We start from the raw sequence: 14,490 nt of genomic DNA, 5'->3' as shown, positions 1-14,490 counted from the left end.
GAGAACTTGCAAAACCGCAGGGTGTTCAAATACTTATTTTCCTCACTATATATATATATACACACACACACATATATATATATACACACACATATACATATATATATATATATATATATATATATATATATATATATATATATATATATATATATATATATATATATACACACACACACACACACACACACACACCTCCCCCCATCCCTGGATCTTCAAGAGCCATTTTTTTGAAAGGTGTTATTTACTGTAAATGACGCAGCAATTTATACTCTGGAAAATATGGTATATAATTTCAATTAAATGTCAGCGGCTTGTGAAGAGTCCATAAAATTTTGGCCACCATCTGGATTGAGGATTTAGTTAGCTCTTTTTTTTTTTTTTTTAATCAGATAGGCCCTTTTCAATCTTAATTATAGGTAGAGATTTTACAGTTTCTTGGCTCTTGACTGAGGTAAGTGTTCCGGTGAGTGTTTGTTTCATTAGCTTTTGAGTAACTGTGCTAACTAACAAGCTAGCGAACAAGTGATTGTAAGGGCCTCCGAGATTGAAATTTTTGTGTCCATTCTGAGTTTTTATTTATTTATTTATTTATTTTTTATAGATACTCTGGTTTCCTTCCACTGTCTGGAGAGGAGATGTGCAGAACCTTCGTAAAGAACTGACACTTAAAGTTACAGCTTGATTTTTAGTATTGGCCTGGAGGTGGAACACTGAGCCGTCAGCCTGCAGTATGGATTACTCTTACTTTAAATTGGCCAGCAGGTGTGAATGGTTGTTTGTCTGTATCTGTTTGACTCTGTGACAGTTCAGGGTCCTACACCTTCTGACACCCAGTGTATACTGGACAAGATCTAGCCACTCAATGACTCATAGTGAGATGAACACAACATTTAATGTGACCCCTCAATTTAGTAACTCGTGTGTGTGTGTGTGTCTCATCAAGAATCACAGGGGCGGGCCAAACTGGCCTGCACTGAGGGTGTTTTTTTGTATGAAATTTGAAGAAAATGATAGGAAATGTTTCACTGGTTGATGGTAAACTTGAGACTTGCATGGATGCACGACTCTCTGATCATACTGTAATATGCATGAGTGCCAATAAGAATGCAATCAGGTGCATGTATGTTGAGAAAAACTGTGTATGTATGTATTGCATGTCCCACCCACATCTATTTGCGTTTCCTGAGCACCAGGTACATGAGGCCGCTGATTAGAGTCACGGGAAAGCTGATCCAGGCTAGGATATAGGAGGAGCCGTAGGAGCCGTTCTTGAGATTACCCACATGAAATGTGTCTTTCTGAGCCGTATAGACAGACGCTGCAATCATCACACAAAGAGCTGCAAACAGAACACAAATCACAAAAACATTTGTATAATTTATGCACGTATCATGATAATTGGATGCAGATTCAACATGTAATTTGACATTACAATATACTGTGCTTTCTTTGGTTTTTGAAAAACTAGGTCAATTTCAATTAAATTTCAATTTATTAATTTATACAGCGCCATCTCACGACAGAGTCGCCCCAAGGCGCTTCACATAACACACAGTTTATAAAAACAAAGTAAATTAAAATTAAAAAGGGCACAATAAAAAGGTAAAACACAACAGAATAAAAAGATCATGACGGTATGTTAAATAATACACTTTGAGAGGTTGTAGGTCATAGAGCACATTTACAGAAACAATACACACCACATTTTTGAAATCATTTAAGACGTCCCTGCTGCAATATCTGAGCTGAGTGAAATTATTCTTTGTTGTATGCTAATGGCGTTAGCACTTTTAGCATTTATCAGCAGCCTAATCTGTTAAATCCTGTTAATGCACAATTAAGGAGAAAATAAGTGGCTCATAACTTTTAATGCCCATGACACAGTAAACCATTATGAGAACCACTGTGCAGTCCCTAAAAATATGATTTAATAAACACATGAACCGATGTTAGCCTGTTAGGTTAGCTGGTTCAGACTTAAAGACAGGAGCGCATTAAGGCTTCTTTCGTCTCACACAGTCACCCATGCGCCACCTCTTTATGCATTTATGGGTTCGCTGTGACGTAGTCAGAGTCAGCACTGTCAGTATCCCAATGAGATGATCTACCCATCAAGAGGATCTCCACCACGCAACATGCACACGCATGCGCAGTTCTCTACCCTGGACTTCAACACCTCCACCGTCAAGTTTATCTACCTCTCTTTACAGCGCAACTGCATTTCCCTGTCGCGATGAGCTCTCCGTCATCTAATGACAATATTCGGCTTTAAAGACAGTGTGTGTGTATATGCAAGTCTTTATTTTTTTTTTATTGAAAACAAACAAAAAAAAATTATATTTTTATCTTCATCAAACACCAGAAAAGACTCCTGTGATGCCAGGAATAGTAGCTAGATTTGTCGCTAGTCACTTTTGAGAAAGTAAGTCATCAAGAGTAGAGGAGGGCGGATCGATCTTAATATCGATAACATCGATACCAACGCTGGTATTGATATTGAACGATCCTCGTGTAAAAAGATTGATACTCAAGCTTTTTTTCCCTCTCCTGCACGCACTGACTGCTGCGCACGCAGATTCATCAAAGTCTACTCTCTGTCTGTAAGAGCAGCGTTGCACTGTGTCACACAACACGGAGCAGCGTACCCTCCCCCCTCTGGTCTTTTGTTCTTGCGCCGTCGTCTTGCGCGCTCAGCAGCGCCAGCCAACAGCCAAGCAGGTAGGCTCAGCCTGGCCCGCCCACTCAGCGCTCTCCTCGAGTCAGCCCTCTACCTCAGAAGAGTTTGTTTTAAGTTGTGTTGAGTGATTTTTTTTTAAACAAAAAATGTTGATTATGATAATAAAGTATTTTGTTGTCACATACAATGTTTGGCGAAATTCTATCCTAGGTCTTTTGGATCCTTTGGATCTATAAAGCTTACATATGAAAAAGTATCAGTATCGATATCGGAGATACTGGGCCTGTATTTACTTGGCATCGGATCAATACCAAAATTCCCAGTATTGCCCACCTCGAATCAAGAGGGTTTGGAAAGTTGACAGATTTAGTGAGAAAGTTTCCAAGTTGGCAACACCGGTCCCCCAAAAAATGATTTAATAAACACACGAATGGAGGTAAGGTGGTTCGGATTTAAGAGAGGGGCATGTTCAGGCTTCTTTGGTCACACATAGAGCCACGCACGCTCCACCCCTTTATGCATTAATGACTTCATTGTTTAGCTACTGTGAACATGGCAAAGCCCAGACACTGGCTTTATTTTGGCTCTTCCAGGTCGCAATAGAAAACCAGTGGGTGACGTCCATTATATATACAGTCTATGCATGGGAATAAAAAAAAAAAAAAAAAAGGCCCCCGCACCCAAGCACCACGATGCTCTAAATTTCTGGGGACAGCCCTGCTTTTAATGACATTTTCCCATGTTCAGTGTTGATGAGAGGTAATTTACTGTGAGAGCTTTTAGCTTCCCCTGTGTAATTACATTAATTAGCATATGGCAGTGTTTGCATTCTAAATAATGCACCAGTCCCCCAAGTGAAAAGATGACCCCCAAAATGTCTAAAAATAGACATCAGGGTGAAACATCATTGAGTTCCCCTTTAAACCAACAAATTTAAGATGTTTTCATCAAGACATCATTGATGTTTTTGTGTTTTCTCTCAGGGCAGATACTGGCTGCATTTATATGAAATCACAAACATTTGGTCCCAGTCTAAATAGTTAAATATATTCTCCCACAGGGCTAAATCAACTCAGCATAGTGTAAAATCAACTCTTATTGGAGTAAAACCACTTGCATTGACTAGATGGTGTCGTCGATTGAACGGCCCTCCCTAAAAATTAGTCCGCCCTGTCTTCACTGCACATGCATCATCAGCCACGGATCACCAAATATCACCTCGCTTCTGCTTAAAACTGTACTCCTAGGCATGCCAACCGTCCCTTGAAAAATGGAATCGTCCCTTATTTGGAAATAAAAGTGTGCGTTCCGTATTGACCTGAAACGGGACGCAGTTTGTCCTGTATTTCTGTGAGAATCAAAAAGTCTGTAAAATGTCAATGGAATTGACTGGCGCTTTATATGGAAACTTACGGTAAATATGATCCCAGCCTCTCTCCTGCTCTTCACCAATGACCTGACAGACACGAGTTGACGATACAGAATCACTCTTATCTCATTGGTTGAGGGACATCTGCTCGCGAGAAGATCCCAGACGAGAATCATGAGCCGACGACGGTCGTCGGACGACCATAACAAAGTAGCATGGCTGATACCGACACAGACACCGACACTGGCACTGCAGAGACGCCTACGAACAGCAATGTCTGTAACGTCGTTACTCCTCGAAAAAACAAAACAAAAAAGAAAGCAAAAATACATGGGCAAATGGGAAAAGGAAAATGGCTGGATGGAAAAGGTGCGCGACAACTGCTATAAGTATAGTAAGTATTGTTTACTTTTTCAGACTTTCACTGTTACATTGTTTTGGATGATATTTTTTTTGTTAATTTATACACTTTTAAGTTAAGCAATAACACGACAGAGAAAGATTTATTTTTAAAGAAATGTTTTTTATACTTTGAAGCAGAACAGGATGCTCATATTGAAATTGTGAGTGAAAATTTATTTTGCACTAAAAATAAATTACTAAATATTAATTTGTTTTCCGCATGTTCATATCATAACAAATGCATGTGTGCATCTACTTAAACTCAGTGTCAAGTCAATAGTCAAATGGTTAAAAATCGTTTCACACACACGCTGGGAAGGGTGAAGCCAATGGTCAGTTGGCCGGTCTATGGAAATAGAGACTGGAATGGACGTCACGTGACTAGCGGCGTGCCCCACGGCGCCCATTACTGAGGGTGGAGAGAGACCTTGATCCTGTTAAACAGAAGTGATATGAGGAGAAAAAAGGCAGCCAGTGCTTCACCATCAACTGCACGAACCACAAAAACAAATTCTCCAATACTAAAATGAACTGTACAAGAGCCTTAATGTAATTATGTAAAACAAATGTCTATTTTAAAGTCGTTATGCCGCAATTTAATATCAATATACTGAGACTATAACTCAACGCCATAAGTTCTTTTCATTAAGCTGCGTTCACATGCGGAAACAAAGATGTTTAAATATATTTATGTCTATATATATACTTGCAGCTGTTGTTTAATATGATATGTACATGGTGGTCACAGGAGCCATTTAAATTTGAACAGTGTGGTTGGAGGGGATGGAGGAGGTACTTTTTACCCTGACTGAGGGTCAAAAGTCAAATTCTGAATGGCTTTATATCTACTTGTAATAAAATGTTAGTAAAAATCATATATATGTTGTTGTCATTAAAAGACTAGCAGTAATATTACAGTGGAAAAAGCAGCAAGATAAATGAGCACAATGGCAAGACATACTTCAGATTAATATTTTAATACATAAGGATTTTTTTATCCAGACATGTATGGGTTCGTTAGACCTTTTAATTAGCATGAATACAACTTACATGCGTCATTTATAAAAATCCATCGAGAATTATGATGACAGGAAAAAAAAAAAAAATCACAGTAAATGAACAGAATGGAATATTTTCCACAAATTTCCACACTTTACATAAAACATTTTTTTCTACCCAGACATGTATGGGTTCATTAGAAAGAGCAATTAAAGGGCTTTAAAACAAGTCTACTTTTATTAAAATCTGTTAACAAATAGCGACAATAAAGCGAGAAAAGCAGCACAGTTTGTCGTAATTTCCCCAAATTTCTGCATTTTACATAAAAGTTTTTGGGTTTTTTTCACCCACACATGCATAGGTGCATTGGAAAGAGCTTTCAAAGGGCTTTGAAACAAGCCTACATTTATTAAAATCCATTAAGAAATAGTGACACTAGTGCAAAAAAAGCAGTCAGTTTATTATTGATGAGCTGCACATTTCCACCCTTAGTAATGGTGCCTTCCTGTCCTGAGTGACGCTAATAGATAGAGGCGCGCATGTCCATTCCAGTCTATATTTCCATGGGCCGGTCAGCCCTGCCAGTGAGGTATCCCTTATTTATTTTTCAGAGAGTTGGCAACCCTATGCACTCCAGTCATCATCTGTCTCAGCGACAGATATCTGAAGCTTTTGTACAACAACGATTTCCACATAAATTCAGCATTATTTCATAAGAAAAGGCAGAGGAAGCGATGACAGCACCACAGCTACAAGGCTGCTAGCTGTTGCGTTCACTGACCGTCGGTCATTTCAGAGCGTCATGGAATATCCCCTCGTTCCTGCTTAAAACAGCCTAATTTCTTCTTAAAACTGATTTTAGAATGATTCAAGAGGTTTTACCTTGTCATCTGAAGGTTAATAATCCCATTAATCCATTTGATTGCTTTGGGTGAACACAGTCCGTGAACAGAGGGGGACTGTTCGGTCGGCGACACTGGTAGAGACGATTACACTCTACAATAGTGTTTTTTACTCTATTTAGACTGAGATTAAATGTTATCCCAGCAGAGTAAATTTTACTCAGAAAAATTTCCTGTGTATTTTCTGAAATGGCCATGTTTCCATCATTCTTAATTCACTTCATTCACCATGAAGTGGTGTTGCAGAGCTGCTAAATTCCCTTCCATCTTATTTCTTGACACCACCCTCATTTCAAGAAAAAAATGTTGTGAAAAATAAGTGATGGTTGTGGACGTGCGCCTCACTCACCAGAAAATAACTGGATAATGGCAGTGAAAATGAATCGTTCTCCCTGTTTGAGTCTGAAGAGTTGAAGGATGAAGACAAAGAAGCTGATGCAACATAATATGGTGGCTAGGATCATCGTCGCCTGGACTGCCTGGAGATACGCTGAGGATAGAGCACAAGTGAACATTTAATTTCATTCATTCAACTGTGACATTCTAAACTACAGCCGTAATTCACTCACAGAGATGAGATTTATTGTCACTGTCATTACACAAGTTACATTACAACAACAAAATTATGTTTACACTCCAATTACTTCAGACAAGATACAGCAATTAATCCACAAATTATTACTTGTTTACCGTAATACTGGCACACATCAGAATTAAAGACAACACATGTACATTTGACACTGTTTATGTGCACTAAACTTGAAGCAGTCCGTCATCTGAATTGAGGCAAAGTGGTGAAGGCCGCAGCAGGAGGGGCCTGCACTGCCCAGCTTGGGGAGTTGAAGGCTGCAGCAGTAAAACCATGCTGCCTTCGAGGTGGCAGGGAGGAAGCCAGGGTGAGGGGAGTGTAGAGACATGGGGGGGGGGGGGGGTAATAGGGATGGAGAGAGGGAGACATGTGTCGTGTGCAGATGAGTCAAGTTTCTGACGCATTGGTATTAGTCCATTATATATCAGACACATTTAAAAATAAATCACTGAAAGTCAACATTCTTTCAACATGAAGATCCAAGCTTTCAGTGACTTCCTGGATTCCTGGAAGTGTATTTGTTTGCGATGAAAACTTAAAACTTATCCCGGCAATTATACTCACGCCTTTGGATTACGGGCCTTTGAAATCAGGAGATGCCTTGGAAGACCTTGTGGAGTCATGAGGTTGCTAGACAGAGGTGTTTGGAGATGCCAATACCTCTTCAGAAGAATGAAGGACCAAGTCTGGTTGTGAGATGCAGATCCTAACAAATCATGTAAGTTGAGGACCGTATGTCTTTGGCAGGAGGTGTCATTGCACTCGATTAAATGAGCAGTGACCGAGAGCGACTCGGATTAGAAGTAGCATTTCCACTGTGTGGGAATGTTAGGTCCATCATGTTGGCCATGTGGCGCAGTTCTCTGAGCATGACCCAGCATGCAGGTGCCTCAGTGTAGAAGACGTCCGATATAGTTCTTGTATAGACCCTGCGGCCTGCTGCTTCTGGTGCTTGTCTTCAGATTCTGTAGCATGAGTGGGATTCAAACCCAAGTCTTCATAATGGTTGACGAGCTCCTTGTCCACTACCTGCTCAACATTGTGGATCCCACACTCAAAAAACTGATGCACTGGATGAACTCAATTCATCTATGAGCAGGATTTCCATCTAATAAATATATACAGCCCCAACTCAAATAAAGTGCATCCATGCAAGATAATTTAATTTAATTTAGTTGAGACTACATATATTTATTCAATGGAAATCCTGCCCATAATTGAATTGAGTTTATCCAATGAGTCAGTTTTTTGAGTGTATCACTCAAAAGATTGACTTACTGGATTGGATTATAGCTAATACATATATGTAGTTCCAACTAAATTAAATGACTTTATCTTGCATGGATGTGTTTTATTTGAGTTGGGGCTACATAAATTTATTAGATGGAATTCCTTTCACATAACTGAATTGACAGAGCCATTTGTGAGTGCAGGAATTCAATGGTCAAGTAAACACACATTTAACCTGGCTCTGCTAGACAGATGTCTATTTTCAAGAGCTGAGGATGGACCAGTTGTCTTTTGCCACCCAGGACCCAATGCAGTTCTGTGTATGGTGGATGCGGTGATGTTCCCAGACCTGACTGACATTCTTCTTGCTGGCACAGTGGTGCTACATCGCTGGAGTCTACCTTGCCTCAAGGCATAGTGGTTCTACTGTGAACTCAGGAAAAAAGGAATGATGAAGTAACAGCATTAGCATGTATCCATAAACTCAAAATTCTTACCTGCATCAGCAGTGTGGCTCTTTTCAACTGGGTAGCAGGTAGCATTACAGAAGTACCACAAGTCAGAGTAGGCCACATTGCCTCCTGGTGGTGAGACAACCCACCACGCCTAGAGTAGGGATGGTGAAGGAGAGGTTGCTAACAGAAGAAAGTTACAAAATAAGGAAAACATCCACCACTATGGACTGATTTATGACTTATACTTGCATTATGTATCGTGGCAACAAAGAGCAGGGCAATTGCAGCCACATGGAAGAGGATGATAAAGGCCAAGACAATCAGCATGTTGGTCCTTCTGTTTGGGGTTGTCAGGCCACTTAAATATCAATCAGATGCTTGAGGCTGCCTTTCTCACTGATGTTCACGTTTGTTTGGGCTGTAGGTGTGTCTCACTGGATCAGACTTAATATGGTCATCAGACAGCCTGCTGTCCAAGCTGACAGTCAAGTGTGGATCAAAGTCACATCAAAGGAACCTGTGGGGAGACAACATATAGATGTAATCCCTTAATATGCTCAAATCTTAAATGTTTGGGGTGATTTGTATGACTCATTTATTCTTTTTTTGCCGCTTATCCAGGTTTGGGTCATGATAGCAACAGACCAGTCAGCTCAGCCCGCAGTTCCAAATCCTCTTCATGTGCTCATCTCTCCATGTTTTTCTTTACCTGTCCTTCCATCACCCTCACACCTTGCGTTTATTTAGTATTGTGTGTTGTTGTTTCATTTTTCATCCACTGATTCCCACAGCACAATGTGTAGATTTCTCCCTGGGTTTTAGTTTCAGTCCTCGCGCCTTCGTATTATCCCCTCCATGTCTTTATGTCTCCTTGTTCGTCTTTATCTTGTAATCTGTTTTCTGTCAGTTCTCCTCCATGTCCCAAGGTGAAATATCTATTTTCAACAAAGCCCCTCTATCAATCATTCAATCAAACATAAAATTCACATTTTAGCGGAATCTGCAGGAGGTTTTGCGTGTGTGTACATGAGCTTTTGACAAGAGCGGAAGTTGTGCAAATCAAGGAATATTTGTAGATCATCCTCTGTGCATGTGCAGGTATAAATAAGACTAATTGAACCCATAGGACATTAGCTTTGAGTTTAGGGAAGTTAGCATGCACGGTAACGTCTACAAAATGTCTTAGAAATGACTCCAGAGGTGTTATCACATTACAAAAACAGCATTTTCAGGTTTAGAAGTGTTTAATTCTTGCTAGCTTTACATAATATATGACAAAGAGGTTATACGAGCGTTGCGCCGCGCAGCAGTGCGAGGCTCATTCTACAGTAGACGGAGGCACAAACCGGAAATGGCATAAAAAATCTCCACAGAGGGTAAAAAGCCACAAACCGATGGTAGACAAATATAGACATTATAAAGAAGCGTAGATGCCGCACTGGTTGCTGTGGCGCAAGAAATGTGGCCGCCATCTTGGACCAGTCATCGTAGTGATTCTATCACACGGCCGACGGTAGATGAACCTAGACATTATAAAGAGGAGTAGACGCTGCACTGGTTGCTGTGGTGCAAGAACTGCGGCCGCCATCTTGGAGTGGTCATCATAGTGATTCTATCACAAAGCACAGTGAAGGCTTGATTTTATAATCTTATTTTCTTTCTTAATCTTTCTAACATATGTGTGAAATTTCAAGTGTTCCAATACTTTTGGAGGGCAATGTATCCTAAGATTAATCCTAATACTAAACCTAAAATGTTTTGTTTAAGAATGTTTAATTTTCACTGTTGTTGCACTTGTTGCAAAGCTCCCCCCCCAGAAGCTGAAAGGTTTTAGCCATGCTGATTTAAAAAAAAAAAAAAAGTCTGAAGAACCTAAATGACATGGTGACATGGTGATGCTAAAGAGCTTCACTTGTCATGTCCATATTATTTTACACACAAACAAAATGGGGTTTTGCAGCTAGCTACCAGCCTGTGATGTCACCATGCTTATGTCCACTAAATAACAAGTTCAGAGGTGTTATTAGGTTCTAAAAACAGCGTTTTCAGTTTTAGACATGTTTATTTCTCGCTAGCTTTCGCGTAATATATGAGAAACACGTATACGAGGTCTGTCCGTAAAGTATAGGTCCTTTTTATTTTTTTCAAAAACTATATGGATTTCATTCATATGTTTTTACATCAGACATGCTTGAACCCTCGTGCGCATGCGTGAGTTTTTCCATGCCTGTCGTGACGTCATTCGCCTGTGAGCACTCCTTGTGGGAGGAGTCGTCCAGCCCCTCGTCGGAATTCCTTTGTCTGAGAAGTTGCTGAGAGACTGGCGTTTTGTTTGATCAAAATTTTTTCTAAACCTGTGAGACACATCGAAGTGGACATGGTTCGAAAAATTAAGCTGGTTTTCAGTGAAAATTTTAACAGCTGATGAGAGATTTTGAGGTGATTCTGTCGCTTTAAGGACTTTTCACGGTGCGAGACGTCGTGCAGCGCTCTCAGGCAGCGTCATCAGCCTGTTTCAAGCTGAAAACCTCCACATTTCAGGCTCTATTGATCCAGGACGTCGTGAGAGAACAGAGACGTTTCAGAAGAAGTCGGTTTCAGCATTTTATCCGGATATTCCACTGTTAAAGGAGATTTTTTTAATGAAAGACGTGCGGACGGGACGCAGCCAACGCGGTGCGGCGGCACAGGAAAAACACCTCCGTGTTGATAACCATTTGTTAAAATCCAGTTGGCTTTTGATGGCTTTCAGTGGAGTGAGTATATGAGAAATTGTTTATCAGCTGGAGATGTTCCAACTTGTCCTCAAGGCTTCCAACAGAGGTGTTTTTCCTGTGACGGAGCGTCGCGGTGGCTGCGAGCCGACGCTGCAATCCGTCCGCACGTCTTTCATTAAAAAAATCTCCTTTAACAGTGGAATATCCAGATAAAATGCTGAAACCGACTTCTTCTGAAACTTCTCTGTTCTCTCACGACGTCCTGGATCAATAGAGCCTGAAATGTGATGGTTTTAAGCTTGAAACAGGCTGATGACGCTGCCTGAGAGCGCTGCGCGACGTCTCGCACCGTGAAAAGTCCTTAAAGCGACAGAATCACCTCAAAATCTCTCATCAGCTGTTAAAATTTTCACTGAAAACCAGCTTAATTTTTCGAACCATGTCCACTTTGATGTGTCTCACAGGTTTAGAAAAAATTTTGATCAAACAAAGCGCCAGTCTCTCAGCAACTTCTCAGACAAAGGAATTCCGACGAGGAGCTGGACAACTCCTCCCACAAGGAGTGCTCACAGGCGAATGACGTCACCGACAGGCGTGGAAAAACTCACGCATGCGCACAAGGGTTCAAGCATGTCTGACGTAAAAACATATGAATGAAATCCATATAGTTTTTGAAAAAAATAAAAAGGACCTATACTTTACGGACAGACCTCGTATAAACACACAAAACAAAGCAGTTTTGGAGAGAGCAGCCACTGACATCACAGTGCAGCTTTTCTCTGATTGGCTGTCATCGCTGCCACTCAAAAACAAACAGAATGTGACTTTTTAACCTCTTAAAATAGGTCCATGTTAGCCATTGTTGAACCTGTGCAAGGTCTGTGTCCCAAGAATGTTCCCTGTGAATTTGAAAACTCTGGCAGTAATAGAACTGGACTTGCTGAGCACAGACAGAGGGACGGACGGACACAAAGCCTTCACAATACCCAGTGGTGGGCACAGATAACCAAAAAATTAACTTCGATAACAGATAATCAGATAACCGAAAAGTTATCTTTGCTAAAGATAAACCGATAAACCACCCAAAAATGTAATAGAAGTTACAGATAACCGATAAATTCCAGTATTGTCTCTGGTACATTTGCAACCACTAATAAGCTGAATTTGAATTTTAACACCACAATCGTTTTTGGAAGCATCAAAAGCAACAAAAGACCCAAACAATGAGCCCACACTTCTATGTTTGAACATCCTGCCCCTTGCTAGAAGCTCTTGTTTACTACACGGCTTACAGCACAGAAGCAAGCTGAGAGCAGCCATAAAGCAGACTCTCTATCAATCACAACGCTCCGGTCAGGCGGAGGTCTTGGAAAATAAAGTTATACTGACTTATGGTTTGGTGTGAATACTGATAGAATAACTCCATTAATGTCAATTCTGTCATTTGTGCAAAGTTAAAATATAACATATATCTTTTAATGTTGAATAATGCACTAATTCTGAGGTTTTGTAACAAACACAGACAGATCGCAAAGGATTCTGGGTGAATGTGCCTTTGCTAAACACTGATTGGTCATTGAAGTCATTTATTATGTAAACCAACACAATGTGATGTGTCGTGTGTTGGTGTTTACAGATAAATGTGCTTTTGTAAAATATTCCATTTTCTATTTGTAAAAGCAGGCATTTTACGGAGCCCTGGAAGTGTCATCGCAAAATGTTTTGCATGTGGAGAGAATGTGCGCTCATTTTATTATATTGTAAAACGTGCACTCAATATTGTCTTGATACATAAATGTTGGCTTTACACTGTGTGAGTTTTGGTCCTTTTTCAGATGATTTTTCATTCGTGTGAGAATTTTTTGGACCAAGATTCAGGTTAATCGTGCATCCTGCAGTCCTGTAGTGAGATACGATAATTTGGCCATATTGTAGGCAGAAAAAGAAAAATGCTGAAAAAGGTGGGGGGTCTAAGCTCCCCAGAAGCTGAAAGGCAAAAATAAATAAATAAATAAATAAATAAAATAAAAGGCAGGAGTAACAATGGAGTAACAAGCTGCGTTCAACATTTCACGACCACCTCCTGATCGCCGATCGTATGGTCGAATGAAAATCAAACCTGTTTGATATTATTCTGGTTGGCCGTCGTGAGGGTTTCCTGCTGCTGAAGAGCTACAAGCATCCAACCTCTCGCACTGTGCATGTGCAAACACAGCAGAGCTGTCTTGTAATGTTTTTTTGTCGTTTTGTTTTTAAACTTTGATGTCTCCCATCGAGTTTTTGTAAATTAAGTTTGAAAAAAACTTAACTTGTGATTAAAAATATCATACAGTGTCTGCTCATCTTCAGGACGAATACTGCCATGAACACTACTGGCCAGTAGATGGCAGTAGAGACCGTGAAAACTTGCCAAACAAAATTCCAGATAATCCGTGTCTGCTACATTTAAGATGTGTGGAATTTAACAAACGCAAATACAATAACGTCTATAAACCCAGAGAATATATTCACGAGAGTTTTAGGCACTAGAGTTTAATGCTGTTATCCGTGGAGCCTGATCAGAGTGTCTGAAATGCATTTGTCCTGTCGTGAACGTACTGAGATTAGCCTATCCTACCCATAATGCACTGCTGGGCACAGTATGTGCTCACTAAAACCTTAAAAATTAGCACATTACTTTAAAACTAAAACATATATCTGATATTTCACTTTAGAAAACTTCAGACATGACAGTAATTTTAAATAACTTGTCCAAAATTAGTTTGGTTCAAATTTGAACCACAAGTTAAAAATGTATGCCTCTGAATGACTTGGGTGATATTGCCAGCATATCAGTATGGTGTTAAAGAAAATTATTATTATTATTATTATTATTTTTTTTTTTTTTTGTGACCAGTTCTCCTTTGCTTGCAGAGAATAGAGCAGTTTTTCATAGAAGCAGCTCTCTTCTATTTGCAGAGGGTGGAACTATACATCTTTTAGGAAACTTTTAACAGGTAGGTGCTCAACTGATTTTAAATTTTAAATTGTTTGCTGCTGTTCAGCTTTTTTTTTTTACTATGTTATTGGTCTAAAAGTTATCGGACAAAAATTTATCGGAAGATAATTAGTCAGATAATGGTTTTTAAAATTATTTAAAAAGATAAT

The 14,490-nt window shown here is 39.8% G+C and overlaps 1 protein-coding gene across 1 annotated transcript in view; it reads right to left on the bottom strand.

Moving 5' to 3' along the window:
• Window positions 1-230: 230 nt before the first annotated feature.
• The window catches only part of emp2 (epithelial membrane protein 2), a 30,596-nt gene continuing 16,336 nt past the window's right edge, over window positions 231-14,490 (bottom strand). Inside the window, exons 2-5 of the mRNA XM_034190813.1 lie at window positions 8,876-9,143; window positions 8,669-8,777; window positions 6,702-6,842; window positions 231-1,342 (exon numbers count right to left, since the gene is read on the bottom strand). Coding sequence (XP_034046704.1) covers window positions 1,173-1,342; window positions 6,702-6,842; window positions 8,669-8,777; window positions 8,876-8,953 — 498 coding nt within the window. The 5' untranslated portion in view covers window positions 8,954-9,143 and the 3' untranslated portion in view covers window positions 231-1,172. The remainder of the gene's footprint in view (window positions 1,343-6,701; window positions 6,843-8,668; window positions 8,778-8,875; window positions 9,144-14,490) is intronic.

This window comes from Thalassophryne amazonica, chromosome 16, assembly GCF_902500255.1.
Source record: "Thalassophryne amazonica chromosome 16, fThaAma1.1, whole genome shotgun sequence".
Taxonomy (NCBI): domain Eukaryota; kingdom Metazoa; phylum Chordata; class Actinopteri; order Batrachoidiformes; family Batrachoididae; genus Thalassophryne; species Thalassophryne amazonica.
This window is presented reverse-complemented; position numbering and strand designations above follow the sequence as displayed.